This window comes from Meles meles, chromosome 15 (genome assembly GCF_922984935.1).
Source record: "Meles meles chromosome 15, mMelMel3.1 paternal haplotype, whole genome shotgun sequence".
NCBI classification, from domain to species: domain Eukaryota; kingdom Metazoa; phylum Chordata; class Mammalia; order Carnivora; family Mustelidae; genus Meles; species Meles meles.
The window spans coordinates 18,768,610-18,794,538 of NC_060080.1; the positions used below are offsets into that span (position 1 = coordinate 18,768,610).

General features: G+C 45.6%; 2 protein-coding genes and 1 long non-coding RNA gene across 7 annotated transcripts; 1 reads left to right on the top strand and 2 right to left on the bottom strand.

The window, feature by feature from the left end:
- Positions 1-149: 149 nt before the first annotated feature.
- Positions 150-13,603, bottom strand: SF3B6 (splicing factor 3b subunit 6). Its single transcript, XM_045979479.1, has 4 exons — positions 13,435-13,603; positions 9,787-9,905; positions 582-720; positions 150-419 (listed from the first exon to the last, which is right to left on the bottom strand). The coding sequence occupies exons 1-4, from the start codon at positions 13,462-13,464 to the stop codon at positions 330-332; spliced, it is 378 nt and encodes a 125-aa protein (XP_045835435.1). The 5' UTR covers positions 13,465-13,603; the 3' UTR covers positions 150-329.
- Positions 13,604-13,753: 150 nt separating this feature from the next.
- Positions 13,754-21,603, top strand: LOC123925893. 3 transcript variants are annotated; one of them, XR_006815103.1, is made up of 5 exons: positions 13,762-13,871; positions 15,304-15,543; positions 17,740-18,013; positions 20,455-20,654; positions 21,558-21,603. It is a non-coding gene; the product is annotated as an uncharacterized LOC123925893 (long non-coding RNA). The 3 variants fall into 3 exon arrangements; XR_006815102.1 differs by lacking the exon at positions 21,558-21,603 and having other exon boundaries at positions 20,455-21,284; XR_006815101.1 differs by lacking the exons at positions 20,455-20,654; positions 21,558-21,603 and having other exon boundaries at positions 13,754-13,871; positions 17,740-18,884.
- On the bottom strand, positions 14,172-20,433 carry TP53I3 (tumor protein p53 inducible protein 3). 3 transcript variants are annotated; one of them, XM_045979478.1, is made up of 6 exons: positions 20,331-20,433; positions 19,754-19,905; positions 18,177-18,444; positions 16,343-16,555; positions 15,290-15,486; positions 14,172-14,509 (listed from the first exon to the last, which is right to left on the bottom strand). In XM_045979478.1, exons 2-6 carry the CDS (start codon positions 19,889-19,891, stop codon positions 14,327-14,329), a joined length of 999 nt encoding a protein of 332 aa, XP_045835434.1. In that variant the 5' UTR covers positions 19,892-19,905; positions 20,331-20,433; the 3' UTR covers positions 14,172-14,326. The 3 variants fall into 3 exon arrangements, with proteins under 3 accessions (XP_045835434.1, XP_045835433.1, XP_045835432.1); XM_045979477.1 differs by having other exon boundaries at positions 20,321-20,425; XM_045979476.1 differs by lacking the exon at positions 20,331-20,433 and adding an exon at positions 20,199-20,321.
- Positions 21,604-25,929: the final 4,326 nt, after the last annotated feature.

Below are 25,929 nucleotides of genomic sequence, written 5' to 3' on the forward strand. Positions count from 1 at the left end.
AGGCATTAAGAGAACAAAAAGCTCCCTGCTCTTAAGAAGCTCGGTCTCTGTGGCCACCGACCACCAAACAATTCTCAGTACAGTTCAACGGCTGACTTGTTTTCTGGTATCAAATAAAAAGGGAACGTTTAAAAGAAAACACTGACATGTTTTACAAAATTTTACAAGTTTATTCACATAACATTTTCTAACATGTATCAAAGTTTCAAGCAGCAGGTCCTTTTGAATCTCGAATAAGAAATTACAACATTCAGCATTACTTAAAAATAAGAAAAGGGTGATGGTGGTCACTTATGGGTTTTAGTCTAAAATGAAAATGCAGAAAATGATTATTTTGGTGGATCTGTGTTGATGCCGTATTTCTCCTTGAGAAGCTTCAACTGCTCTTCCTTCTTTTTTGTGTCCATCTTCTGAAATGCCTGAAATGTGGTAAGCACCAAGGTTAACAGTTACTGATTTGTCATCAAATGAGTATCACCAGTAGCACTAGCGAAACAAGAACTCACAGTATACTCTTCCCCTCATGGTACACTACTTCTTAACATGGGCTCCCCACATGAGGACTGTGGCCTGATACTTACCCTGTTGGCATTATAATATAAAACCACCAGGTATCTGTTACAAACATTGAATCCTGAAAGGTGATCACATGCGTTCTTGGCATCAAAGATGTCTTCATAGACCACATAAGCTGTTCCTCTAGTTTCGGGTGTGTTCCCCCTGCAGAGTGAAATCAGACTTACTTAAAATACACATTTACTGGAGTTAGGAAAGACGTTGGGTTTGAGGTTGGGTGTTAAGGAGAAAAACTACCATGACTTCCAGGGCTTGCCGAAACCTCAGATGAGAGGCCTTCTGGCCAAGCACCTGTGATTTCATATTGCTGGAGCACTCCCCGGGGGTTGCAGCTTTCTAGAAGTTTGCTGTGGCCAAACCAAGAAAGAAGGATACACAGATTTCTATAGAAATTATGATTCCATAGGGATTTTGAGGAGATGAAAAAGGCTGGTCTCTTTCAGAGTGGAAAGTGATTTTGGAATGTGAAGAATTCCTTTGGGTTGAGTTCCACGGAAATGTATCACTGGCCCGTGCTCCTGAACTATGAAACATGACTGTTGAGCTATGGATAGTTTCTCTTTATAAATAAGTAACAAATACTGTGGAAAAAAATATATTTGCCTGAGCACTGATGGTTGAACTGTCTTTTAAACCACTAACCACGGAAGATTAGAGACAGTAAGTTAAAGTATTCTGAGATCAACCTGAACACTGTTAGATTATGGACAGGTATGCTGGATAAGCCCATTTCTTGAATTAAGGTAATTTTTGTTTTCTTTTTTAAGTAAAACAGCTACAAGTTAAACTTGCTGTGTCAAGACTACTCCTACAGCTACCAAAGCATTGGCAGCAAAGAACTAGCTTGAACTTTGGCCCAGTCTTTATGTTTACTGTCCTAGTCTTTCCTACTTCTCATACTAAGAATTAATTTTTTTTAAGATTTTATTTATTTGAGAGAGAGAAAGAGAGCATGTGTGCATAAGGCGTGCACAGGGGCAGAGGGAGGGAGAAGCAGACTCCCCGCTGAGCAGGGAGCCTTACTGGGCCCCGATGCCAGGATCCGGAGACCATGACCTGAGCCGAAGGAGATGCTTAACTGAGCCACCCAGGCGCCCTCAATTCTCAGTCTTAAGTTGGAAAGTACAGCATTTCGTAGGAGTGATGGTTATTAATCAGCACGATTAGAATGAGGTTTTTCGTACTGCACGTTTATGCAACAGAACCAATACTTATTTACCACACTATTATCTGGTAACTAGTCCCTTGATTCTGAAGATTTTAATTTTCTCCCTCACTCCACTCTAATTTCTTTCTTTTTATTTTTTAAAGATTTTATTTATTTGACAGAGATCTCAAGTAGGCAGAGAGGAGGCAGAGAGAGGAAGGGAAGCAGGCTCCCTGCTGAGCAGAGAGCCTGTTGTGGGGCTTGATCCCAGGACTCTGAGATCATGACCTGAGCCAAAGGCAAAGGCTTAAACCACTGGCCACCCAGGCGCCCCTAATTTCAAGATTTTATTTTATTCTATTTTTTTGAAATATTTTATTTATTTGACACAGAGAGAGCACTAGCAGGGGGAGCTGTTGGCAGAGGAAGAGAGAGAAGGCGGCTTCCTGCTGAGCAAGGAGCCGGAACTGGGACTTGATCCCAGGACTCTGGGATCATGACCCGAGCGGAAGGCAGACACTCAACCGAATAAGCCACCCAGGTGCCCCTAAAATCTTATTTTTAAGCAATCTCTACACCCAGTGTGTGGGGCTAGATCTCACAACCCCAAGATCAAGAGTCATGTTCTCAGGGCACCTGGGTGACTCAGTGGGTTAAGCCTCGGCCTTCAGCTCAGGTCATGGCCTCAGGGTCCTGGGATCAAGCCCCACAACAGGCTCTTTGCTCAGCAGGGAGCCTGCTTCCCCTCTCTCTGACTGCCTCTCTGCCTACTTGTGATCTCTGTCAAATAAATAAAATCTTTAAGAAAAAAAATAAAATAGGGCCAGGTGCCTCTCCCTAACCCTAATTTTAGTTTCAATTGTTAAAGACAACACAGTCACCATCAATGTAGGAAACAAATGTTTCTGAGCAGTGTTTTACTTAGGTTTATCTAATTCATAAAAATAAAACCTATTTGTGTCTGTAGAAAGGGTGGTGGTGGAAGCCCCTACCAAAAAGATGGCAAAATTATAGAGGGTATGTAGGAAAACAGCCAACCGTTATCCTTTATGGCCAGGAAAGGACGTAAAGAGTTAATGTGGTTTCTTCCACTTAGAAGATTCACTGCTTTTCTAAAATATGGTACAGGGGTGTCTGGGTGACTCAGTCGGTTAAGCGTCTGCCTTCGGCTCAGGTCATGATCCCAGGGTCCTAGGATCGAGCCGTGTCGGGTTCCCTGCTCAGCAGGAAGTGTGCTTCTCCCTCTCCCTCTGCCTCTCCTTCTGGCTTGTGCTCTCTCACTCACTCTCAACTAAATAAATAAAGTCTTAAAAAAAAAATGTGGTATGGTCAGCTCCCAACTTTCCGTACACCCATTTTTAATAATATATGCACTCTCACGCATTACACAGCCCCGTCTGGCTCAGGAGAAGGGCTGAGCTTTGGCAAAGACGGGTGGGAGGGAGTGTGCTTTTGAGCAGGGTCATCTGCCCGCCAGGGTAGGTGGCTGGCAGGGGAAGGTGGACCTTGCTTGTGGATATGGAGCTGCTTCTGGTATAGGTTTTCTTTGCCACCTCCTCTCTTCACCTCACCAGCTTCCTTCGCGGGGAGGGAGGGAAGTGTGAAGAGCAACAAACTGCAGGCAGCAGATGGCCATGTGCTTGTCAGTGGGGGCAGTGGGCACAGGTCCCACTCAGCTTATGCTCCCAGTGTGATAAAGATGGACCCCTCCATCTGCGTTCTAGCCACCCAGTGCCAACTGTGGAATCAGGTTTAAGACTGGGGGCTGCCTCTCCATCTGCCGTAGTCCCCGCGTAGGGTCAAGCAAAGGTAGGAGGCCAGGGGAAGGGGGGTACCTGTTAAAATCTGATCCAGGACAAGACCCCAGCGCTGGGCCCTCATCAGCGCCTATACCTCCTGTAAAGGGGGGATGGGAGACGTACAGGGTGCTGGGTTGGTTGGAGGGGGCCAGTGTCCTTGAATGCTTACAGCCTGTCAGGCTAAATAGGCCCCAAAAGGGATTTTATAATATTCCTTACTTTCCGGGAATAATCTAACAACTTTTGGACATTTTTTTAAGTTTGTTTATTTAAGTATTCTCTACACCCAACATGGCGCTCAAACCCCACGATCAAGAATCACGTGCTCTCCCTACTAAGCTAGCTAGACACCCCACTCTTAGGACTTTTGACTTCTAGTTTTCAAGAATGCATCAGCTTGAAATTTTTATAATTCAAAAAAAAAAAAATGCATTAGCTATGGAAGTTGGGGATTACCCAAAGGGAAAAAAAAAAACACTGCCTGAAAGATTCTGCCAGGGGTGCGTGGGTGGTGCAGTCATTAAGCACTTGCCTTTGGCTCAGGTCATGATCCTAGGGTCCTGAGATCGAGCCCTGAATCGGGCTCCCTGCTCAGTGGGGAGCCTGCTTCTCCCTTAGCCTCTCCCCCTGCCTTGTATTCCTTCTCTTGCTATCTGTCAAATAAATAAATAAAATCTTAAAAAAAATTTTTTTGGGGGGGTCAAAAAGCCTATCTATGTATCCTTTGGAATAAAAACATAAAGAACTTGGGGTGCCTGTGTGGCTCAGATGGTTAAGCATCGCCTTCAGCTTAGGTCATGATCCTATAATCCTGGGATCAAGCCCCGCGTTGGGCTCCCTGCTCAGTGCAGAGCCTGCTTCTCCCTCTCCCTCTGCCATTCCCTCCACTTGTACTCTCTGTCAAATAAATAAAATCTTAAAAAAACACGAAACATAAAGAACTTAATATTTTAGTTCTTCTCAACTGTCCAAGAAAGGTATTATATTTCAGTTTTCTCTCACAGCACCATGCACACAAGTGCTAACAGGCATATGAAAAGTGGAGATCGACTCTCTCCCACCAATTCTCTAACACTCTTTCTCCTGGAAGCTTAAGAAAAAAATTATCTCTTCCTCTTACATCTTCTGAGGCACTAGAACAGGGATGGGCACTAACCCCATTTTAAAGATTCTCATCTCAGGGACGCCTGGGTGGCTCAGTTGGTTAAGCGGCTGCCTTCAGCTCAGGTCATGATCCCAGCGTCCTGGGATCGAGTCCCACATCGGGCTCCTTGCTCAGCAGAGAGCCTGCTTCTCCCTCTGCCTCTGCCTGCCACTCTGTCTGCCTGTGCTCACTCTCTCTGACAAATAAATAAATAAATTCTTTAAAAAAAAAAAAAATTCTCATCTCAGTGTCCTAGCTGCTGATTATCAACCTAGTATCTTAACCATATTGTAACTTCAATTTCTAAAAAGTATGTAGTTGGTACCTGCTGTGTGGCAGGCACTGAGCCAACATTATTTTCTCGATTGGTGGTAAACCTCCGAGTAGGAATGAGAAAACCTCATCATGTGCATCAACCTCTGTGAGCCTCAGCTGCTTCATGTGTCAAACAGCCAAATCAGGACCTGTCACCTGCCCTATACCGTACACGGTTTAGTAATCAAGAGGTAAAAGGTATGAACGGGCTTTAAAAAGTTCAAAGCATCAAGTGTCTGCTACATGCCAGGAAGGGCAACCCTTCATCCCAGTTTGCCCAAGACTGTCCAGGTTTTAGCACTCAAAGTCAGGTCCCAGAAAACCCCTTGGTCCTTGGGCCAACTGGGAAGGTGGGTCACCCTAGTTCTAGGTTCCAGATATATGATGAAGCATGATCACAGCTAGGGGAAAAAAAAATCTGTTTCAATCTGTAATTCAGACCCAAATTCCTGCTTTTATGAATTTATTCAACAAATATATATTGTGTTCTTTCTGTATGACAGGCACTGGAAATAGAACAGTGAAAAAGACATCCTCCCTCCCTTCAAGGAACTTTACCCAAGCGGGAGAAAGATAAATACAGATGAGAAATATTATAAAGGAAGTAGATAGCTGTGACAGAGATTACTGGGAGGACAAGGATGACTTAACGCTAGGGTGGTCAGGATAAACCTCTTTGAAAAGGTGACACTGTAGTGGAGACCTGCAGAATGAGAAGGCAGACGGGAGATGAGCGGGGTGAAAACCAGTCCAAGTGGAGGGACCAGAGTACAAAGGCCCTGAGCTCCTCTGCACCCTTCTAAAGATGCCACTGCTTGATCATCTACCTTGGCTTTCGGAAACACTAACTTCACTGATGTAAGCATCTCTTAATTGTGTACTATCAGTAAATTTTGTAACACTTTCAGAAGTCAATCACAACCATGTTCTGTATTATTCATTTACTTATATTTATATACATGGGGTGTTTAACGTCTATTAGGCGTAACAGCTCTCAACCCAAAATGAAAAGAATATATGATACCTGTCCTGGAGGAGCTCACAGGCTGGCAGGAGAGTCAAGTACAAAGACAATAGCAAAATCATGTGTTATAAGATGTTCACAGGAGGTGCTATGGGAGAATAGAGAGGGGTGGCTAATGCACACCAGGAAGGAAAGACTCCATGACAAAGTGCTTTCACAGACATGACCTAATTTGATCCTTATTAAAATTCTTTTAGGGGGAGCCTGGGTGGTTCAGTCGTTAAGTGTCTGCCTTTGACTCAGGTCATGATCCCAGTGTCCTGGGATGGAGCCCAGAGTTGGGTTCCCTGCTCAGCAGGAAGCCTAATTCTCCCTTTCCCTCTCCTCCTGCTTGTGTTCCCTCCTTTGTTGTCTGTCAAATAAATAAAGTCTTAAAACAAAACAACTCTTTAGGCTAGAGTGGAGGGGGATGGGAGAGATGGGGTGGCTGGATGATGGACATTGGGGAGGGTATGTGTTGCGATGAGCACTGGGTATTGTGTAAGACTGATGAATCACAGACCTGTACCCTTGAAACAAATAATACACTATATGTTAATATTATTAATGTTATATGTTAATGTTATATGTTAATAATAATAAAAAATTCTTTTAAGACAGTAGGTTAGGAAGATTGTATTTCGAAGTAACTGAAGCTCAGAGGGATTAAATATTTTGCCCAGTTGTACATGACCAGCCAATGTCCAGCTAGTATTTGAACTCAGGTGTTACAACCAATTCATTAAATTGACCATGCTGCCTCCATGTTAAAAAGCTGAAAGGCAGTCTATCTACATTATCTTACATGTGAGGGAGCAGAAAACCAAAAAGCTAGACAACTTGTCTAAGGTTGCAGGGCCTGAAGCAGAATCTTATTTCCTGATCTCCAAGTCAGGGGACCTTTTCTATACCATTCTTGTACGTAGAACAGGGTTTCTTAACCTAGGATTCATGTATCCACTGAAATCATATGCAAAATGTTCCATGTATTGTTCTTTGAAAAGGGTCCAAAGCTCTCATCAAATACACAAAGGACTAAGACTTCCTGAAGAGGATGGCTGGAAACTCCTCAGTTCCATCCCCATGTGAGTACCAATGATGATGTATTGCTAGCATTTGGCTGACTTTCTGGAAGAAAAGTAATGATTTAAAAGAAGTGTCCTCAAGATCTTACAGAGATCTAAAAACCAAGAAGCAGCTCTCAGTTCACAAAAGAAAATGTATTAAGAGAGAGATATTCAGGGCGCCTGGGTGGCTCAGTGGTTTAAGCCGCTGCCTTCGGCTCAGGTCATGATCTCAGGGTCCTGGGATCGAGTCCCGCATCGGGCTCTCTGCTCCACGAGGAGCCTGCTTCCCTCTCATTCTCTCTCTGCCTGCCTCTCTGCCTACTTGTGATCTCTCTCTGTCAAATAAATAAATAAAATCTTTAAAAAAAAAAAAAAAAAGAGAGAGAGAGAGATATTCACAGGCACCTGGGTGGCTCAGTTGGTAAAGCATCTGCCTTTGGCTCAGGTCATGATCCCAGGGCCCTAGGATCGAGTCCCGCACTGGGTTCCTTGCTCAGTGGGAAGCCTGCTTCTCCTGCTCCTCCCTGCTAGTACTCTCTCTCTCTCTCAGTCGGGTAAGTGTCCAACTCCTGGTTTTGAATCAGGTCGTGATCTCAGGGTCAGGAGATCGAACCCTGTGTTGGGCTCTGTACTCTGTGCAGAGTCTGCTTAAGAGTCTCTCTCTCCCTCTACTCCTCCCTCTGCTCATGGGCCCTCTAAATAAATACATAAATAAATAGATCAATCTTAAAAAAGAAAATATAAGAGACATTCAAGGGTGCCTGGCTGGCTCAGTAGAAGCATGTGACTCTTGATCTCAGGGTCACGAGTCTGAGACCCCATGTTAGGTATAGAGATTAATTTTAAAAACTAATAATAATAAACTTTAAAAAAAGAAGAAGAAATTCTTTCAGATGAACTCTTAGGTAAGTGGCCCATTTATACTAATTAGAGTATCAACAGCTATGGATCTGTGTAGTGTACTCAATTTAAAATTAGAAAATTTTATGGGGCGCCTGGGTGGCTCAGTGGGTTGAAGCCTCTGCCTTCGGCTCAGGTCATGATCCCAGGTTCCTGGGATCCAGCCCCGCATCAGGTTCTCTGCTCAGCAGGGAGCCTGCTTCCTCGTCTCTCTCTCTGCCTGCCTCTCTGCTTACTTGAAATCTGTCTGTCAAATAAATAAATGAAATCTTTAAAAATAAATAAATAAATAAATAAAATTAGAAAATTTTAGGGCATCTGGGTGGCTCAGTGGGTTAAGCCTCTGCCTTCAGTTCAGGTCATGATCTCAGGGTCCTGGAACCGAGCCCCTCATCAGGCTCTCTGCTCAGCAGGGAGCCTGCTTTCCCCTCTCTCTCTGTCTGCCTCTCTGCCTCCTTGTGATCTCTCTGTCAAATAAAATCTTAAAAAAAATAAATAAAATTAGAAAATTTTATCACTAAATAGTTGTGTGAAGCTATAAAATAGACAACTATTGGGGCACCTGGGCAGCTAAGTTGGTTTAAGTGTCTGACCCTTGCTTTCACTCAAGGTCCTGGGACTGAGTCCCATCCATGCTCAGCAGGGAGTCTGTTTAAGGATTCTCCCTCTCTCTCCCCCTTTGCCCTTCCCCTTGTTCCCATGCTCATTCATGCTCTCTCTCAAATAAATAAATCTTAAAACAAAACCCAGACAATTATTACCTCCACACAAGGTTGTGGTGTTGGTGATACAAATAAAAGCACCTATTACAACAAATGATATTTTGCAGATGTTCAATAAATATCATCTGAAAATATAAACACCAATTTTTATATTTAATTAAAACCTGAACTTGTGTTGCAATTATTCTCCCACATACTTTTATTTATTTTACTTTATTATTATTTTTTTAAAGATTTGATTTATCTATTTGACAGAGAGATCACAAGTAGGCGAGAGGCAGGCAGAGAGAGAAGGGGAAGCAGGCTCCCCGCTGAGCAGAGAGATCTATGCGGGGCTAGATCCCAGGATCCTGGGGTCATGACCTGAACCGAAGGCAGAGGCTTAACCCACTGAGCCACCCAGGTGCCTCCCATATACTTTTAAATCTTCAATAGAAAAAGGTAATAATAATAAATCGATCTTGGGGTGCCTGGGTGGCTCAAACATTAGATGTCTGCCTTTGGCTCAGGTCACGATCCCAGGGTCCTGGGATCGAGTCCTGTGTTCCACTCAGCGGGAAGTCTGCTTCTTCTCCCTTTCCCACTCCCCCTGCTTGTGCTCCCTCTCTCGCTGTCTCTCTCTCTGTCAAATAAATAAAATCTTGAAAAATTAATCAACCAATCAATCTTTAACAGAAAGCTGTGGTTGGGAAAAAAAAAATCATTTTTCTCAGTTACTTGTAGAGCTCCTTACTCAGTTTATTCAGAAATTCTGGAGTCAGTAAAGGAAACAGGAGAGAAAATTAGAGTTAATGCACATAAAAAACACAGCATCATACTGATTTTACAAATAATAGTTATGCAATAAAGGTTCTTTCTTTTGCCACCCGTTCCTCTCAAATCATTCATTATACTTCATGCCTTCCCTAATTTCACAACCACTATTCTTGGCTCTCACTGAGCTAGATCAGGAAGGTGTCATTTCTTTCCATACCAAAAAAAAAAAATCTCATCTCCCGGATTTCAATCCATTTAGTCTCTAGGCTCTTGGTTAGGCCTTGCTGCCAGCTATAATTCTGAGACGATACAATCATTTTCGTGAAACGACATTTCAAAAATCTCAGTAAGACTCACACTCGGATTTGACGAATAGGTCCATATTTCCCAAATATATCATACATTTCTTCAGCTGTGATTTTGTATGGCAAATTTCTTATATATAAAATCCGATTTACTTCAGGCGGAAGTCGAATCTAAAATGAGAAATATGTACTATTATTATAATCAGGGGCAGAAGTGCTACTACCTAAAAAAAATTTCTCATAATAAATTCTCACAGTAGGGGCACCTGGGTGGCTCAGGTCATGATCCTGGGGTCCTGGGATCGAGACCCGCATCAGACTCCCTGCTCAGTGGGAAGCCTGCTTCTCCCTCTCCCACTCTCCCTGCTTGTGCTCCCTCTGTGTCTCTGTCAACTAAATGAATAAAATCTTAAAAATAAATAAATAAAAATAAATTCTCACAGTAAAAGCAAACAAAAACCCCACATAATAGTCAAGAATAAGAATTATTTTTAAAAGATTATAATCTGATATTCCTGAAAATGGCATTCTTTTCAGAAAAGTAACTGGGCACTAGTTTTAGGGAGGACTATTAGTAGGAACTAGTAAGGGCTACTATAAAACCCAGGCTTCCAGTCACTGCAGTTAAACAAGGATTTTCAACCTCATTTAAAAGTCCTCAGTGCAGGGCACCTGGGTGGCTCAGTGGGTTAAGCTGCTGCCTTCAGCTCAGGTCATGATCCCAGGACCCTGGGATGGAGCCTCACATCCGGCTTTCTGCTCAGCAGGGAGCCTGCTTCCCCCTCTCTCTCTGCCTGCCTCTTGCCTACTTGTGATCTCTGTCTGTCAAATAAATAAATAAAATCTTTAAAAAAAAATAAAAGTCCTCAATGCCTCAGACATATATGGGAAAGAATGAAGGGAACTGTTCTTGCTTCCTAGACAATAAAACTCCCATTGATGACTCTTATCTGGTCTTTTTAAGAACCTGTTACATCGATAATATCTTCCCTCTCTTGAATTTACAGTTTTTCCTTCATCCTTGGCTTCTATTCCCTAGGTGAGCAGCTGCTTATGTCCTGACAACTGTCATGCGAAAAAAAAAAAAAGTCACTTGTAAAAAAAAAAAAAAAAAAAAAAAGTCACTTGTATCCCTCTTCCTTCGCTCAACAAATATTTACTGAGCACCTTCTTTTGCACGTATCAGACAAGGGAAAAAGCAAGGTTTCTGCCTTCCCTGAACTTATCAGCTCCCTACTTACTATCCTATTTTGCTTTTTTCTCTTCTTTCAGTCAAGCATCTGGAAAGATCTATACTCACTTACCTCATAATCTTTACTTCACTGACACTCATCAACCTACCACAACCCAGCTTCCATCCCAGCACTGAAAATACTTTTATGCTAAGACCTTTAAAAAGGGGTAGGGAGGGGTACAGGGAGAGAATCTCAAGCAGACTCCGTGCTGAGCGTGGAGCCCACCATGGGGCCAGATCCCACAACACTGAGATCAAGACCTGAGCCAAAACCAACAGTTGGGTGCTTAACAGACTGCACCACCCAGGCACCCTGGTATTAGGACTTTATTTTTTTCTTTTTAAAAAAGATTGTATTTATTTACTTGACAGAGAGAGAGATCACCAGTAGGCAGAGAAGCAAACAGGGCGGAGGGAGGTGGGGGAAGCAGGCTTCTGTCTGAGCAGAGAGCCCGTCATGGGGATTGATCCCAGGACCCTGAGATCATGACCTGAGCTCAGGGCAGAGGCTTAACCCACTGAGCCACCCAGGTGCCCCGCATTAAGACCTTTTAACTTCAGTGTTCAATTGTCGTCACACTTAACTTCTGAGGCTTCTGACAGGGTTGACTATTTTTTTTTTAATATTTTATTTATTTGACAGAGAGAAATCACAACTAGGCAGAGAGGCAGGCAGAGAGAGAGGAGGAAGCAGGCTCCCCGCGGAGCAGAGAGCCCGATGTGGGGCTCGATCCCAGGACCCTGGGATTACGACCTGAGCCGAAGGCAGAGGCTTTAACCCACTGAGCCACCCAGGCGCCCCAGGGTTGACTATTTTTGACACTTTTATTTCCTTGGCTCGCTCCTACCACTCTGCTAGTTCTTCTCACTCTTCTTTGCCATTAAAATAGGCTCTTCTACAGAGTTTTACTTTTAGACTCCTTTTTGACCCTTTGTATACTCTCCCTAATTCTACACTCTTTGCTCTCTTAACCACACAGATGGCTTCCACAGTAAGTCGATGACTCTCAAATATATATCTCCCATCCTGAGTTCACTCCTGTGTTCTTATTAACATATTCAATTACATACTGGATACTCATTTGCTCAAAAACTATTAAACTGGCAGCTTTTTAAGGTATTAAGCTAAGTGCTGTATAAAAGGAAAAAGAGGATACTTATTCCCTGTCCTCAAACTAGTAGTGGTGACAAATGGTCAAGAAATAAGTACAATAAAGTTTTAGATTTAAGATTTCGGACTGAGTTCAAACAATCGACACTTCCAATTATAATACACTTTTCTCATAAATCTGCTTTCTCACTCTGTACGATACTGTATCACAGTTTCTTTCCTCAAACCTTACCACCACCACTCCCTCTAACATCTGAGTTGTGTTGTAACCTCTTCCTTGCCTATTCTAGGAATTGATCTTTCCTCTTGTTTACTGAAGAAAATATACATCACCAAATGGTAAGTACCTTATATTCATGTCACATGCCACCGACCTAAATTCATCCATATCCACCCCCTCTTCCTGTCGCCGTCTACTCAAAACCTTCACTCCTGAACTTACCTCATCTTTCTCCCACATCATCAATTTCTCCCACTCTACTGGATCATTCTCGGTGACACACTAATACACCTTATATAAAGTCAACTATTATTCAACCTCCGTACTCCCTATTCACATGAAAACTTGGAGAAAGAGCTGTCTCTATTTTCTTAACTTCCAACCTCTTTTCATCCCACTGCAACCAAGTTTTCATCCACTGAAATGATCATCATCAAGGTCACCAAAATTCTGCATCTCACTAAGTCCAATTTTCTGTCTTCATTATCCTATACCTCTCATCCTTACAGCTGACCTACCCCCTTTTACCTGAGACAGTTTTTCTTAGGTTTCTATAATACCTCATTCTCTAACAAAAGAATGTAAACAGAAGGGCTTTTCGTTTTATTCACGGTTGTATCCGCAATACCTAGACTAGTGTCAGGCACACAGTACATGTTCGGTAAATTTAACTTCTGAGTTGTTCCCTATCTCTCAATTCCGGCACATAGTAGGTGCTCAAACATATTAAGACATTAATGAAAGTTCCGTGACTTTAAGAGAATCCCAGGCTTTGGTTGCCTGTGAGATACTAGATTACTTATTGCAGACTAGGCTGTGCTACTGACTTGGGGGCGAAAATCCCGTCGCTAGGTCGTAGGTGCTGATCAAGCAACAAATGCTGTAGGACTGACACCAGTGTAAGAAACCGAGGGAACTCTCAAAAGGGGTGTAGCCGGAACTGTGGCTCAAGGAGCATATCCGCAAGGACGGGGCCAGGAAGAACTGCCAGTATTAGGACAGTAAATTCTGGGCTACTCTGGCTGGGGAACCGAGCAGGGGCAAAATACACAGTTCCGCGCCGTTAAGAAAGTCCACGAGCGAGGTCCACCCCCACCCCACGCCCCATTCTTCTGCTGAATGCCCGGAAACTCACATTCGCCCTCTTGGCCGCTTGCATCGCCATCTTGGCGGGCTGATAAAGTTACTGCAACAAACACTGGAATTCCTGGGGACACCTCCGGAGCTCGCTCTACTGGACCGCCACACCGCCTCAAACTCTGGATATCAACATCCAACCTCCGCCGGAAGCTTTACTACACGCCGGATGATCGCCCTCTTACGTCTAGACGTGCTGACGTAACGTCCCCTTTCGAAAAGACTCCGGGGCAATAGGAACCAGAAATGAAAAGAGAGGTCGGAAAGCTGAAAGGCTGAAAGGCGAGCGTTCGAAACCCTTTTACGAGCCGCACCGGAAAGGGCGGGGCCTGGGTTAAAGAAAGGGCGGTGTTCCTGTGGAGGCGGCCCTGAGCTGAGGATCCGGTCAGAGTGGGTGGGGCCTAGGAGAGCGGGACTAGGTAGGGTAGCTCCCAGGTGAGTTGCTGGGGGATAGCAACTCAGTGGGGCGCGCTCGGCGGAGGTGTAGGGCTGGTGGGTGGGCCCGGGCTTCTGGTGCTGCACAGAGATGCTTTCGGGGGTGGTGGCACGTTGTGTGGTGGCTGACGCTGTTCGTTTGGTATCCGGGACCCCCGGCCCTGGACCAGCCCGAGTTGAGCACCCACTGTCCGGGCCTTTGCTGTAATCCCTGCGACAACTGCGGTCGCGACTCCCATCCCACCCGCGCCGCGGCGGCCCAGGCCGCGGTCTGGGGCCGCCCCAGTGAGAGGGCAACCCTTCAAATCTACTCTTTATTTCATTCGATTGTTTTTACACGGATCCGTAGGCGAGGCCAGGGGAGGGCCAGGAGGTTACAGTGCGGCTTGGAGTAGCATCCGATCTCTTTTCCTGCGTACTGTGGACTTTCTCGTTTGTCCTGGGAAACTTGTCCTTCATTGCGTCAGTTCCAGCACGATTTTGCCCACGTTCTTGTTACTCTCCAAGTATGCATGGGCCTCTTGGATTGCAGTCACGGGGTAGACTCTGTCCAACACGGGCAGCAGACGTTGGGAGCTCTCCGTAGAGAAGTGGGGTAGGATTTGTTCTGTGAAAGCCTCCACCAGCCTTTGCTTGTACTTAAGATAAGGAAAAGGAGACATCAGCCTAGACAAAAACTTTACCTTGCCGCTCCCCATCCTCTTGGTAGCCTCTGTGCTCTCTCTGAAATGCGTACACACCCGAAAATGCAGAGTAACCACCCCCTTCACTACCAGCATGTATGTGCGTGCCCCCCAAATGTATAATCTCTCTTCTGTACCAGGGAAAAAGCCTGAATCCTGTACTAAAATATTAGTGGCACTGAGAACACGACTGTTCTTAAAGGTTTAAAGCAGGTGGTGGGCACAGACAGGATTTCTGTAGGCTCAGTTCAAAAGGGATGTTTAAGCTCTGCTATCCCACAGGTGTGAAATACTCAGTGGGAAAACATTCCCCAGTCTGGCACCTGAGGGAGTACCACGTAGAGAAGATTTCAGTAACATAATCTATTGAAGGCAGAACCTTAACTAACCTTATTCACCTTTCTTATTACACTGAGAAGAGTTTCCCTTTGAAGACAACATCTTGGCACTATTAGAAATATATTTCCCAATACTGTCAATGCTTTGTTCATTCTGTTAGAAAATTTTAAATAACATGAGAAATGTTCCCTACGTTCCAAGAGGTTGAGACTTCTATTGACTACTTTTAATTAGTTCTCTGAAAATGGTTACTTATTTATCCATGGGAGGGGGCAGGTTTCTACATAGGTGCTTTAACGGAAGATGTGTCAGACCTTCCTTTCTTGGAGCTACATAAACGCACCACACTTCTGTGGGTAATAATTACATCACATTATCTTCTCACTCATCATTCACCTTTTTGTCCCTAGACCTCAGCAGAGTGGTGATCAGACTTCCTCGTTTAAAAAGTAGCTTTGAAAATAGAGGTCCACTGACGTCGGCTCCTCCCATCAGACCGTAGAGAATCCAGCGACCATCAAGAGCCAGGCAGCTGACGTTTTTCTCCCAGTAGGATCCACCTACGCAGTCTAGAACAAGGTTGACGCCAGCACCTTTCACACGAAACACAGATCTGAAATGCTCATCAGACACAGAAGGCTTTGTGCAAAGTAAGATTCCATAGTATATTTGTGAATATATGGGTATATATGCAGGTGGGAGTGGTTAAAACTGTAGGTTGGAACTAGAAACACTGCTCATAGAAACACTGTTGTAGATGGAGTTTCGGTAACTGAACTTTATCAAACATGTGTGCTGTAGTTCATGTTTTATGATTCCTAGCCACACAGCAAGAGGGAAATGGGGCAACACCATGACCTGGTTTATCTCTTGATCCCCTTTAAGTACAAAACCCACTGTCACCCAGACATGTATGAGAACAGAACAGGGGAGGTCCACCCAGTCTACAGGACAGGCAGGTTCACATCTAAATTATGAAATGTCTGCACTGGGTTATCTGAATCGTAGTTTTACAAGCGTTCGTTTCCTGTTTCCTTTTTAACTCATGCGAAAAATGTAAAGGGATAAGCCAAAACCAGACACATTTGCTTTGGGAATACAGAGGCTCACCCCTTTAGAGAGTACCATCCTAACCCTACTCTGACCACAGCAAGCTCCTGTTAACTCACTGCAGAGTGACTCGGAAGAATGGCTCCTGGCTAATTCCAGTCCAACTCTCTCTGACTCATCCGGTTTCTAGAAAGTGTATGAATGCTACCCCTTATGAGAATGCACATAAACATTTTCGTCCTAAACACTGCCTGCCTGTCTCCAGAGGTCAAACACCTGAACGCTAGAATTTGGCAGGGTAGCTGCTGTGTACTTAGCAGAGCAGTGGCAAACTTCAGGCTGGTGAGGACTTGACTGCATCTCTGAAATTCCTGTTGGGCTGCGGGAGCTACTGCTTACCTTTGGTGAATTTCAGTGTTGCTTCAGAAAAATCCTCTTCTTTGTAATTGAATCCGGCGGCTGCTCCAAGCTTTTCTGCCATCTGAAGCTTGTGCCGGGAGCCAGCTGTGACTAGAGGAATAGCTCCAGCCATGCGGGCGAGTTGGATGGCAGCTGTGCCCACACCACTTGACCCTGCATGGATTAGCACAGTCTCTCCAGCCTGAACGTTTCCTGCGGCACAAAGTACAGGAACCGTTCTCTTTACAAGTGCTACACGTGCCCCACGCAGGCATATTCTACCACATGCCCCTGGCCCTGGCCCACCAAATGCCCAGTTTCTTGGTCTCTTAAGAGAACACGATGACAGCTCTTTTTTGTTTTACTGACTCTCATCAAGGTGGGAGAGAACCTTTTGAAACAGTTGTTAGCAGTCACATCCATAATCTGTTTTACTTAAGAAATGATCCCGAGATGCGCATCTGTGACATACACCTTAACAGATAAGAATCCGTACCGTTGGGGCGCCTGGGTGGCTCAGTGGGTTAAAGCCTCTGCCTTCGGCTCAGGTCATGATCTCAGGGTCCTGGGATGGAGCCCCGCACTGGGCTCTCTGCTCAGCAGGGAGCCTGCTTCCCTTCCCCCTCTCTCTGCCTGCCTCTCTGCCTACTTGTGATCTGTCTGTCAAATGAATAAATAAAATCTTTAAAAAAAAAAAAGAATGCATACCATTCCCACTGTCACCACCTGAAGCCAGTTCCTCTTCAGTCTGAAACTGGTCTCCAACTGGTCTCAACGATCCAGGCACCACACACAACCACCAGGCTCCTCTTACTTAAATGGAGCTTTCATTATGTCACTTTCTCCTCAAAATATAAAGCAGTTCTCAGTTGGCTCTTGCATCAGGTTCGGGCAACGTGCCATTCAAGGCCACTGAAACCCAGTCCTAGTCTCATCTTTCACAGATGATAATCATCATCCTTCACTCTGAGTGGAGCAGCTGATTTCACCTGGACACTCTCTTAAGCCACCAAGGCTTGCCTTCTGTCACATCTCAACTTTACCCACGCTTCAAGTCCTCTTCCAGAAAGCCCTCTCTTACCACCTGTGCCCACACTAACTATTCCCACCTTGAGGTTTTTGGGTTTTTTTTTAAGATTTCATTTTTCATTTGATAGAGAGTGAGCAAGCCCTGGAGGGAGGGGCAAAGGGAGAGGGAGAAGCAGACTCCCTGCTGAGCAGGGAGCCCGATGCAGGGCTTGATCCCAGGACCCTGGGATCATAAACCAAGCTGAAGGCAGATGCTTAACTGAATGAGCCACCCAGGTGCCCTCTCTCCCTCCCACTCCCATCTTGAGACAAGGCCATCTTCTGAACTCTATGGTTGTCTAATTTCTGTACATGCCTTGTCTTCCCAGGTTTACTCTGTTCCCTGACAACAGGGACCAAATCTTAGGCTGGCCCCATCATCTCTTGGCTGACTTCAGTGGGACTGAGGAGGAATAAAAGACTGACTGGCCCCTTCTATTGCACTAGGGCTCGCAGAGAGAAACTCAACGAGACTTTGAGCTGCTGAGACTACTGGTGGGCCTACAGTGTGAAGATGGGCACAGGCCTTCTATCCAGCGCTTTCTAGGCTTTCCATCTGCTAACCATAATTTTCAGCCTCAACATCAGGTCATTGGTAACATGGTATGAGGACCTTATACTACTGATGGTACATCAGGGTGAGCTGTTGGGTGTGGCGTAGTGGCCAGGCCAAAGCCACCCCAGAAGACTGCTCAGTTTTGAGGTGGCTGAGTCATCAAGTAATGGAACCACACTGTATAGAGTGAGCATGAGGGGGCCTCCTCACCCACGAGATGTAACAGCTGGAAGGCGGTAAGCCAGGCCTCTGGGATGGCTGCAGCCTGGGACAGGGTCAGTCCTGCTGGGATGGGCATGAGGAACTCTTCAGGGGCAGTGACATACTGAGCCTGTCCCCCGCCAGGCAGCAGAACCATGGCTGGGTCCCCAATTTTCCAGTGCCCCCGGCAGGCAGGCCCCAGCTCTGCTATGTGTCCAGATGCCTCCAGTCCCAAAATGCTGCTGGCTCCTGGGGGTGGGGCATACTGGCCTTGTCTCTGCAGAAAGAGGAGTGAGCTAAGTGAGGAGCATGGTCAGCAATGTGTGCATTACCATCCCTGGGCCTCTTCCAAAAGCCCCTCTTTTTCTCAAAAAGATCAGGATAAAGACAGGTTTTGTAAGTCAGGAAAAGTTACTTCAAGTTAAGATACTGTAGGTCATATAATCAGTGGATGTCAGAACTGGTAGGGTCCTTAGCTATTTACCCGAACGCCTTGTTTTACAAATGGAGAAACAGACCTGTAAAGGGAAATGCCTTGTCCAAAGTCTGAAAGTAAATTAGTAGCAGGACTTAGGAACAAAACCATGGAATCCTTTTTTTTTTTTTTAAACCCCCCCCCAAACCCCATTAACTCCATTTAACCCCATTTCCCACAGATAAAGGGCTCAGCCATTGACACAGGGAAGTCAGAGCCAGATCTGGGTTCTATGAGCAAAACCCAGCAAAAACCATGGACTCCTTAATGATCGTTCTCATAATAAGTGCCAGGCTCTGCCCTCACTGATTGCAATCCTCAGAAGCCTCCAACTGGAGGCTTCAGAGCAGAGGGGCTGAACTAAGAGTGTGTACTAGAACCATTTGAGGAGCTTTGTCAAGATATACATGCCTGGTTGTGGTCATGTTTATTTTTGAAAAGTGCCCCAAGGGTGTCTGGGTAGCTCAGTCAGTTGGACTTCTGCCTTCCCTCTGCTGTTCCCCTTGCTTGTGCGAGCGCTCTCTCTAATAAATAAACAAAAATAAAATCTTTAAGAAAGAAAAGTGCCCCAGGTGATTCTGGCACGTTTCTGTTATCCCAATCAATGCAGTTGGCTCAGTTTAGCGTTTAACAGCAGGAAAAGATCCCTGGCCAGCTCCGGGACCCTACAGCTCCAGGATCCTACAAGCAGAAAGAGTGCGGGCTTTGGATCCACAAAGCCCTAGATTTGAATTATAGCTGCCTGGATTACTGCTGTCGTGGCCTTGGGTACATTGCTTAACCTCTGACTCTGTTTATCTGTATAATGAGGACGGTAAGCAGGGTTGCCAGAGGAGTGAAATAGAGACAGAGCAAGGCCTAACACACAACCCCCTCAACAAAGGGCAGTTCCCATCTCCTTATCTGTTAGCCTGAGCAGATGATGGATTAACACAGCGAAGATGCTGCTTTGTAAATATACCTGTCTTAGAACCCCCAGCACACATCCTGCAGACACATCCTGATGAATGTTACAGGCAATGCCCTAGGTCATTCCTTCATCTGTTTGGTAAATGTTCATGGAAGACCCTGGAATGCCTCCCTGCCCCAGCCACTACCTGACCCCGGGTACCTGGAGTAAGTCGGCCCGGTTCAGGGCACTGGCCGCCACCTTCAGGAGGACTTCACCCTCTGCTGGGCTGGGCTTGGCCACTTCCTTCAAGTAAAGGTTTTCTGGTCCTCCCGGCTTGTCGAAGTGCACAGCTAGCATGTTCTCTGAGGACACTGTAGAAGCAAGGAACGGAGCCTGAGGCCCTTTGCGGAGCGCAGCCCCCTGCCGGTCAGCGGCTTCCCTTTCGGTCTCCACGAGGTCTGACCCCCGCGGCTCCCCACCCTCCTTCCCGCGAGGTCCCCGCAGCCTCCAGACGGATCCCTCGCAGAGGACGCAAGATGGGACTTGGGGGAAGTGGGGACACCGTCCCGGAGCGTGAGGCAAGCTGCGCTGCCTTTGAGCTGGAACACTACCCCCCCCCCCCCCCCCGCCCCACGAGCCCAGGTGTGAATTTCTGGAGACTTACTGGGGCCCGGCTCTCTGCTGCTCCCCGCGTCCCGCGCTCCCCGCCGTCGGGTCCCTGCGGGAAAACTCCGGGGCCCAGCACAGCCTCGGCGGCGAGCGCGAAGCACTGGGGGTGGGACTGACCCGAGCCTACCCTCCTCTTCTTCTGCTCCTTCCCCTTTGAAGATGCAAAGTTAGTGACAGCGAATCAAGTTTTCTTTCTTTCTTTCTTTTTTTTTTTTAAAGCCTGGGAAACTAATCTCTCTTCCTGTTGGCAGATGGTCCCGCCCTCGCTGCGGGAAGAAAGAACTTCCTCTGTCTTGGGAACTGGACTCGGACTCTGGGCCGGCGATCGGTCACTTTTCCAGCCAGGCCAGGCCTCTAACTCCTGACGTTGTAAGGCTGGTATCCTAAGTATGGGTCGGCAAGCAGGGTGCTGCTGCGAGGAAAGAGAAGAGGACTAAGAGAAAGGGGGAAGGTGAGCGCTGCCTGGAATCCTTACCTCTCCTGCTCTTCCTCCCGGGGAAGAGGGAGCGGCGCCTGGAAGCTGCTGCCCAGTGAGGCAGTTTGACTGGTTAAGGCTGTATGAATAGGCGACAGCTGGGTTTCTCAGATTTGGCACTGTTGACTCTTTGGGGTTAAAAAAAAATTTTTTTTTTAGTTTTTAAAGATTTTTATTTACTTGAGAGAGAGCCTGTGCAGGGGGAGGGGCAGCGACAGGGAGCTGCAGACTCCCCGCTGAGCAGGGAGCGAGATGTGGAGCTGGATCCCAGGACTCTGAGATCGTGACCTGAGCCGAAGGCAGATGCTTAACCAACTGAGCCACTCAGGTGCCCCACTGTCGCCACTTTGGACTAGATAATTCTCAATTCTGAAAGACTGTCGTGGGCATTGTGCAGTGTTTAACAGCATTCCTGCTCTCCACTCACTAGATAGAACTAGCGCCCCATCCAGTCCGGACGAAAAAATGCCTCCAGGCATGGGGGGGGGGCGCGCAAATTGTCCCCAGTTAAGAAGCAGTGGGTCCACACAAATGTGTGCTTGTATAAAACAAGTAACTTTTTTTTTTTTAAAGTGTTTTATAATTTACCACCTCTTCACATGTATTCTCATTTAGTCTTCATAAAGGTCAGCTGAAAAGCAACTGAGATGTAGAAAGATTAATTTGATTTCAAGGGGCACATGGCTAGTGAGTGCCAAGCCAAGAATCAAATTCACGTGTCCTGGTGACAAGGGAGCAGAAGCCTGGCCGAGGACAAAGCACAAGCTGACACCCTGAAACCACCGCTCCTGGGTCGGATCTGCGTGACATTCCTCTAGGAAACTTCCAACTATCTTTTTTTTTTTTTTTTTTTTAAGATTTTGTTTATTTATTTAACAGAGAGGGAGAGTACAAGCAGGGAGAACAGCAGGCAGAGGGGGAGAAAGAAGCAGGCTCTCCTCTGAGCCCAGAGCCAGATGTGGGACTCCATCCCAGGACCCTGGGACCACGTCCGGAGCTGAAGGCAGCCACTTAATGAACTGAGCCACCCAGGCACCCCAACTTGCAACTATCTTGATGTCATTGCCTTGCCAGAGGGGAAAACAACCTTAACTTGACAATGGCAAGGCCCCCAGTGTCTTGTAGGTCCTCTTGAATATGAAAGTTCTTTTGAAAACCTCTTTTTTCCTTCCTTCCCCCCACCCACTCCCAAGTATATAATCAGCCACCCCTCACAACCCCGGGAACAGCAGCTCTTTCTGCCCATGGGCCAGTCCCCCTGCTTTAATAAAACCGCCATTTTGCACAAAAGGTGTCTCAACAATTCTTTCTTGGCTGTCCGCTCTGGACCCCACACTAATGTGGGAAACAAAGGCAGAAGAAAAATGATTACATTTCCCTACTACCTATAGCCCATTGACAAGTCTTTGAAACAGGCAGAGTGACATTCCCCTAGGGACTCAACTGCCTCCATGTTAATACTTTGCTAAGGGCAAAAGACAATCCTAGCCCAACACCCCCCACCCCCCAATCCTGTAAGTCTACTTTAACATATAAAAATTCCTTTAGCAATTTCCTTTCTCTCAGGGCACCTGGGTGGCTCAGTCAGTTAAGCATCTGCCTTTGGCTCAGGTTATCATCCCAGGGTCCTGGGATGGAGCCCTGCATCGAGCTCCCTGCTCAGCAAAGAGCCTGCTTCTCCCTCTCCCTCCACCTGCTGCTCCCCTACTTGTACTCTGTCAGAGAAATATAATCTTAAAAAGAAAAATCTCTATTTTCTCTAACCCCCCCAAAATACGTGTTGGCAACTACGCCCCCCCGCCCCCCCCCATGCATACGGCTCACTGATACACATCTGAAGGGTCTCATGACTAAGGTCTTATTAGACAGTAATAAATGACCTTTTCCCAACAATAGCTAGCCCCCTCAAGATGGTGGAAACCTTGCTTCCAAATTCTTTAGAGACTTAATGCTATCCCTAACCCCCTCCCAACTTGAAAGTATACAATAGGCCACTCCTCCTGACCTGGGGTCATATCTTTCTGCCCTTTCTGCCCATGGGTTCTGTCCCCGTGCTTTAATAAAACCACTGTTTTGCACCAAAGATGTCAAGAATTCTTTCTTGGCTGTCGGCTTTGAACCAGGTGCCCACAAGTTGCTTTTCTTAAAGCATATCTTGCTGCAATTCCCTGTCAAGATCCAAATTTTGGAATTGGCCGGTAATTTTTGCAGTAGCAGTTTTTCACAGTCCCCCACATCTCTGGCCTCTAAGGAGGCTCCCCAAAGGTATATATTTAGCAGAACAAACAAAATCCTCTGCATTAGGAATGGGGCGGAGGTACTGTTCTGAGGTGTAGTTGCTGCTGCTGTAGGTTAAATGGGGCTGGAGGCCTAGAATAATCTCTTCCACATGTCCAGCGGGGTCCCAGCCCCTTCAGAGGCTTTTGCACAGTGCTGCTGTGTCACCTTGAGGCAAAGCTGCTCTGGTGACCAAGCCAGCGCTTTGGCAGCCCAGCAGCTCAGGGACAACTTTTGGTTCTGGAGGAAAGTAAGGGCTGGCACTTTTCCCTGGAGGAGCTAGGTTGTTGTTCGCAGTAGCTTTCGTGCCTGCAGGGCTTTCTCTGGGTTATTTCTCCCCTCTCTCCATGGGCATTCCCCCCTGAGGTTGGTGGGGCAAATTCCAGGAGCAGGGACTTGGGAGAGCTCTGGGAGAGAGAAGGCTTGGAGCAGCCTGGTGGGGTCCTCTGCCCCATCTTGTGCGGACTGCTTCTTTGGCTACCTGCTCCTGCCATCCTCCTGGGCACCCACCCCTGTGACTCAATGTCCAGGGCGCTTCTTGCCCTGGGCAGTAGTCTTCACACTTTATTCTCAAATAGACAAAACTTTCTCAAAAACTAGGCCTGTGCCCTCTTACATTTTAAAGTTGGTATCTAGGGGCGCATGGGTGGCTCAGTCAGGTGTCTGCCTTCAGCTTAGGTCATGATCCTGGGGTTCTGGGATTGAGCCCCGCGTCTGGCTGTCTGCTCAGTGGGGAGCCTGCTTCTCTCTCTCACTTTCCCTCTCCCTCTGTGCTCTCTCTCTCTCTCTCTCAAAAAATAAACAAAAAAATCTTAAAGAATAAAGTTGAGGGGCGCCTGGGTGGCTTAGGGACCTAAGCCTCTGCCTTCGGCTCAGGTCATGCTCTCAGGGTCCCCCCAACTCTGTCCCTGCATGGGGCTCTCTGCTCAGCAGGGAGCCTGCTTCCTGGTCTCTCTCTGCCTGCTGCTCTGCCTTTTTTTTTTTAAATATAAAGGTTTTATTTATTCATTTGACATAGAGATATCGAGGGAGAGAGAGAGAGGGAGGGATAGGGAGAGGGAGAACACGCAAGCGAGCATGAGCGTGCACATACAAGGAGGAGGAGTGGTGGCTGGTAGAGGGCGAGGGAGAAGCAGACTCTCCACTGAGCAAGGAGCCTGATGTGGGTTCTATTCCAGGACCCCGGGATCACGACCTGCGCTGAAGGCAGACACTTAACCAACTGAGCCATCCCCTCAGAGCAGTTTGATATTTATAATCATCCGATAAAAATGTGCAAAACAGTTCTTTAACAGTTGGAAGTTTTAAACTGTACATTTTTCTTCTAGTACTCATATTTTCATTCTACTTTTCTCATAGAATTATATATTGCTGTATTTTTTACTTTATTGATCATTCTTATCTGGAACACAAATGTGTACTGTAATTTAAAAAGTTATTTCCTGTGACCACAGGGCTCTAAGTGTTCAAATTCTTCTGGATTTTATTATCATTACAATATTCTTAGTCCACAAGTGATCAAAACATTATTTTGAATTTTTATATTTTAAGTATTAGTTGAAATATTAATAATTATTGAACATGGAAAGTAAAATTTTATTGGAAAGATAGTGCTTAATGACCATTGGTGGGGTTGAATTTTTCCAAGTAATTATGTCTGTGGTGAATATTCCTCATTGCTAGAATGAGACTGGGATCAACATTAATTCTCTTCCTATTTTTCATTTTTATAGACAAGCTCTGAGGAATGTAATTTGCATAAATTAGATGGGAAAGAGAAATTTCATTATAGGAATGTCAGCCAATTCTCTGAATACGTCTGAGTTATATGATTAAAAACTATATAATGATCTATCATTGAAAATTATTTTCAGTGATCTATGAGCTGGCAACTTAATTAGGTCTTTCTTCAATTTTGTTGAAAGCAAAGACTTGAAAACCACTCAACCTGTTAAGGATTTGTTATACAACCATAAGTGTCATTCGGGGTCTTGGCATCTGGGATCATACTAACAAAACTTTGTGAAGATTTATCAAATGATTATCAATTATAGCTGCTGTTTTTTTCACTTAGAGACACCTTGTTTAAATTGATAAACTCACAAAGGATTCAGAAAGGAAAAATGTTAATTTCAATAGTTTTGCTAAGACAATTTTTATTTTTAATTTTTTTTCCAACTACATTACTTTAATTTTATTTTTTCAGTGTTCCAAGATTCATTGTGTATGCACCACACCCAGTGCTCTGTGCAATACGTGCCCTCCTTAACACCCACCACCAGGCTCACTCATCCCTCTAACTCCTTCCCCTCCAAAACCCTCAGTTTGTTTCTCAGAGGCTAAGACAGTTTTTAAAAATCAAGTCCTTCTACCTCACATTATACTTCAAATATATTAACATCTGGAAGCTGCAGATTAATTATGAAAAACCTCTGTGATGTCATTATTGGCAAAGCCAGTCCTCTTGTTAAGTAATCAGCCAAATAAAATTACTTCCTATCAGAGAAGGTTTCTCATTTCTCAATCCAAGTCATCATTGTTAATACATGTCCAATGACAATCATTTTGCTTCTGAATTTTAAGAAATATAGATAGGTAAGACATAGAAACTTCCTAAGACAAATGATGCAAAGATTTTCATGTCTCATTAATGCTCTTTTTTACTTTATTCTCATGGATCTCTCCCTCACATATGATGTAATTTTTGACAGCAGAGGATTAAAACATCAAAAAATATTTAGAATTTTCCTTTCCCTCACACACGGCAGGTTTTGCACTCCAGGCCAAGCATCACAGTAAGATTGGGGCTGGATGAGAGCACCCCTTTCTTTTGTATCCTGGGGGAAGGGAGCTTGGAGAGGGCAGGTGGGAAGCTAGAGCTGAGAAGACTCCTCAGTTGTGGCAAGTACGTATGGAAATTGAGAATCTGGGGGAAAAATCAATCACTTAAACCCATTTGCACCTGTGTGCCCAT

What these genes read in the sequence shown, in the direction of transcription:
- SF3B6 (XM_045979479.1), bottom strand. Translation starts at nt 13,464, where the DNA reads ATGGCGATGCAAGCGGCCAAGAGGGCGAAT. An exon ending in AAGCGGCCAAGAGGGCGAAT is followed by an intron (nt 9,906 to 13,434) that starts GTGAGTTTCCGG and finishes TTCTCATTTTAG; the next exon opens with ATTCGACTTCCGCCTGAAGT. An exon ending in CCTATTCGTCAAATCCGAGT is followed by an intron (nt 721 to 9,786) that starts GTGAGTCTTACT and finishes TTCACTCTGCAG; the next exon opens with GGGGAACACACCCGAAACTA.
- TP53I3 (XM_045979476.1), bottom strand. An exon ending in ACCGGGCCGACTTACTCCAG is followed by an intron (nt 18,445 to 19,753) that starts GTACCCGGGGTC and finishes CTCTTTCTGCAG; the next exon opens with AGACAAGGCCAGTATGCCCC. An exon ending in TGAGGTCTAGGGACAAAAAG is followed by an intron (nt 14,510 to 15,289) that starts GTGAATGATGAG and finishes CCTTATCTTAAG; the next exon opens with TACAAGCAAAGGCTGGTGGA.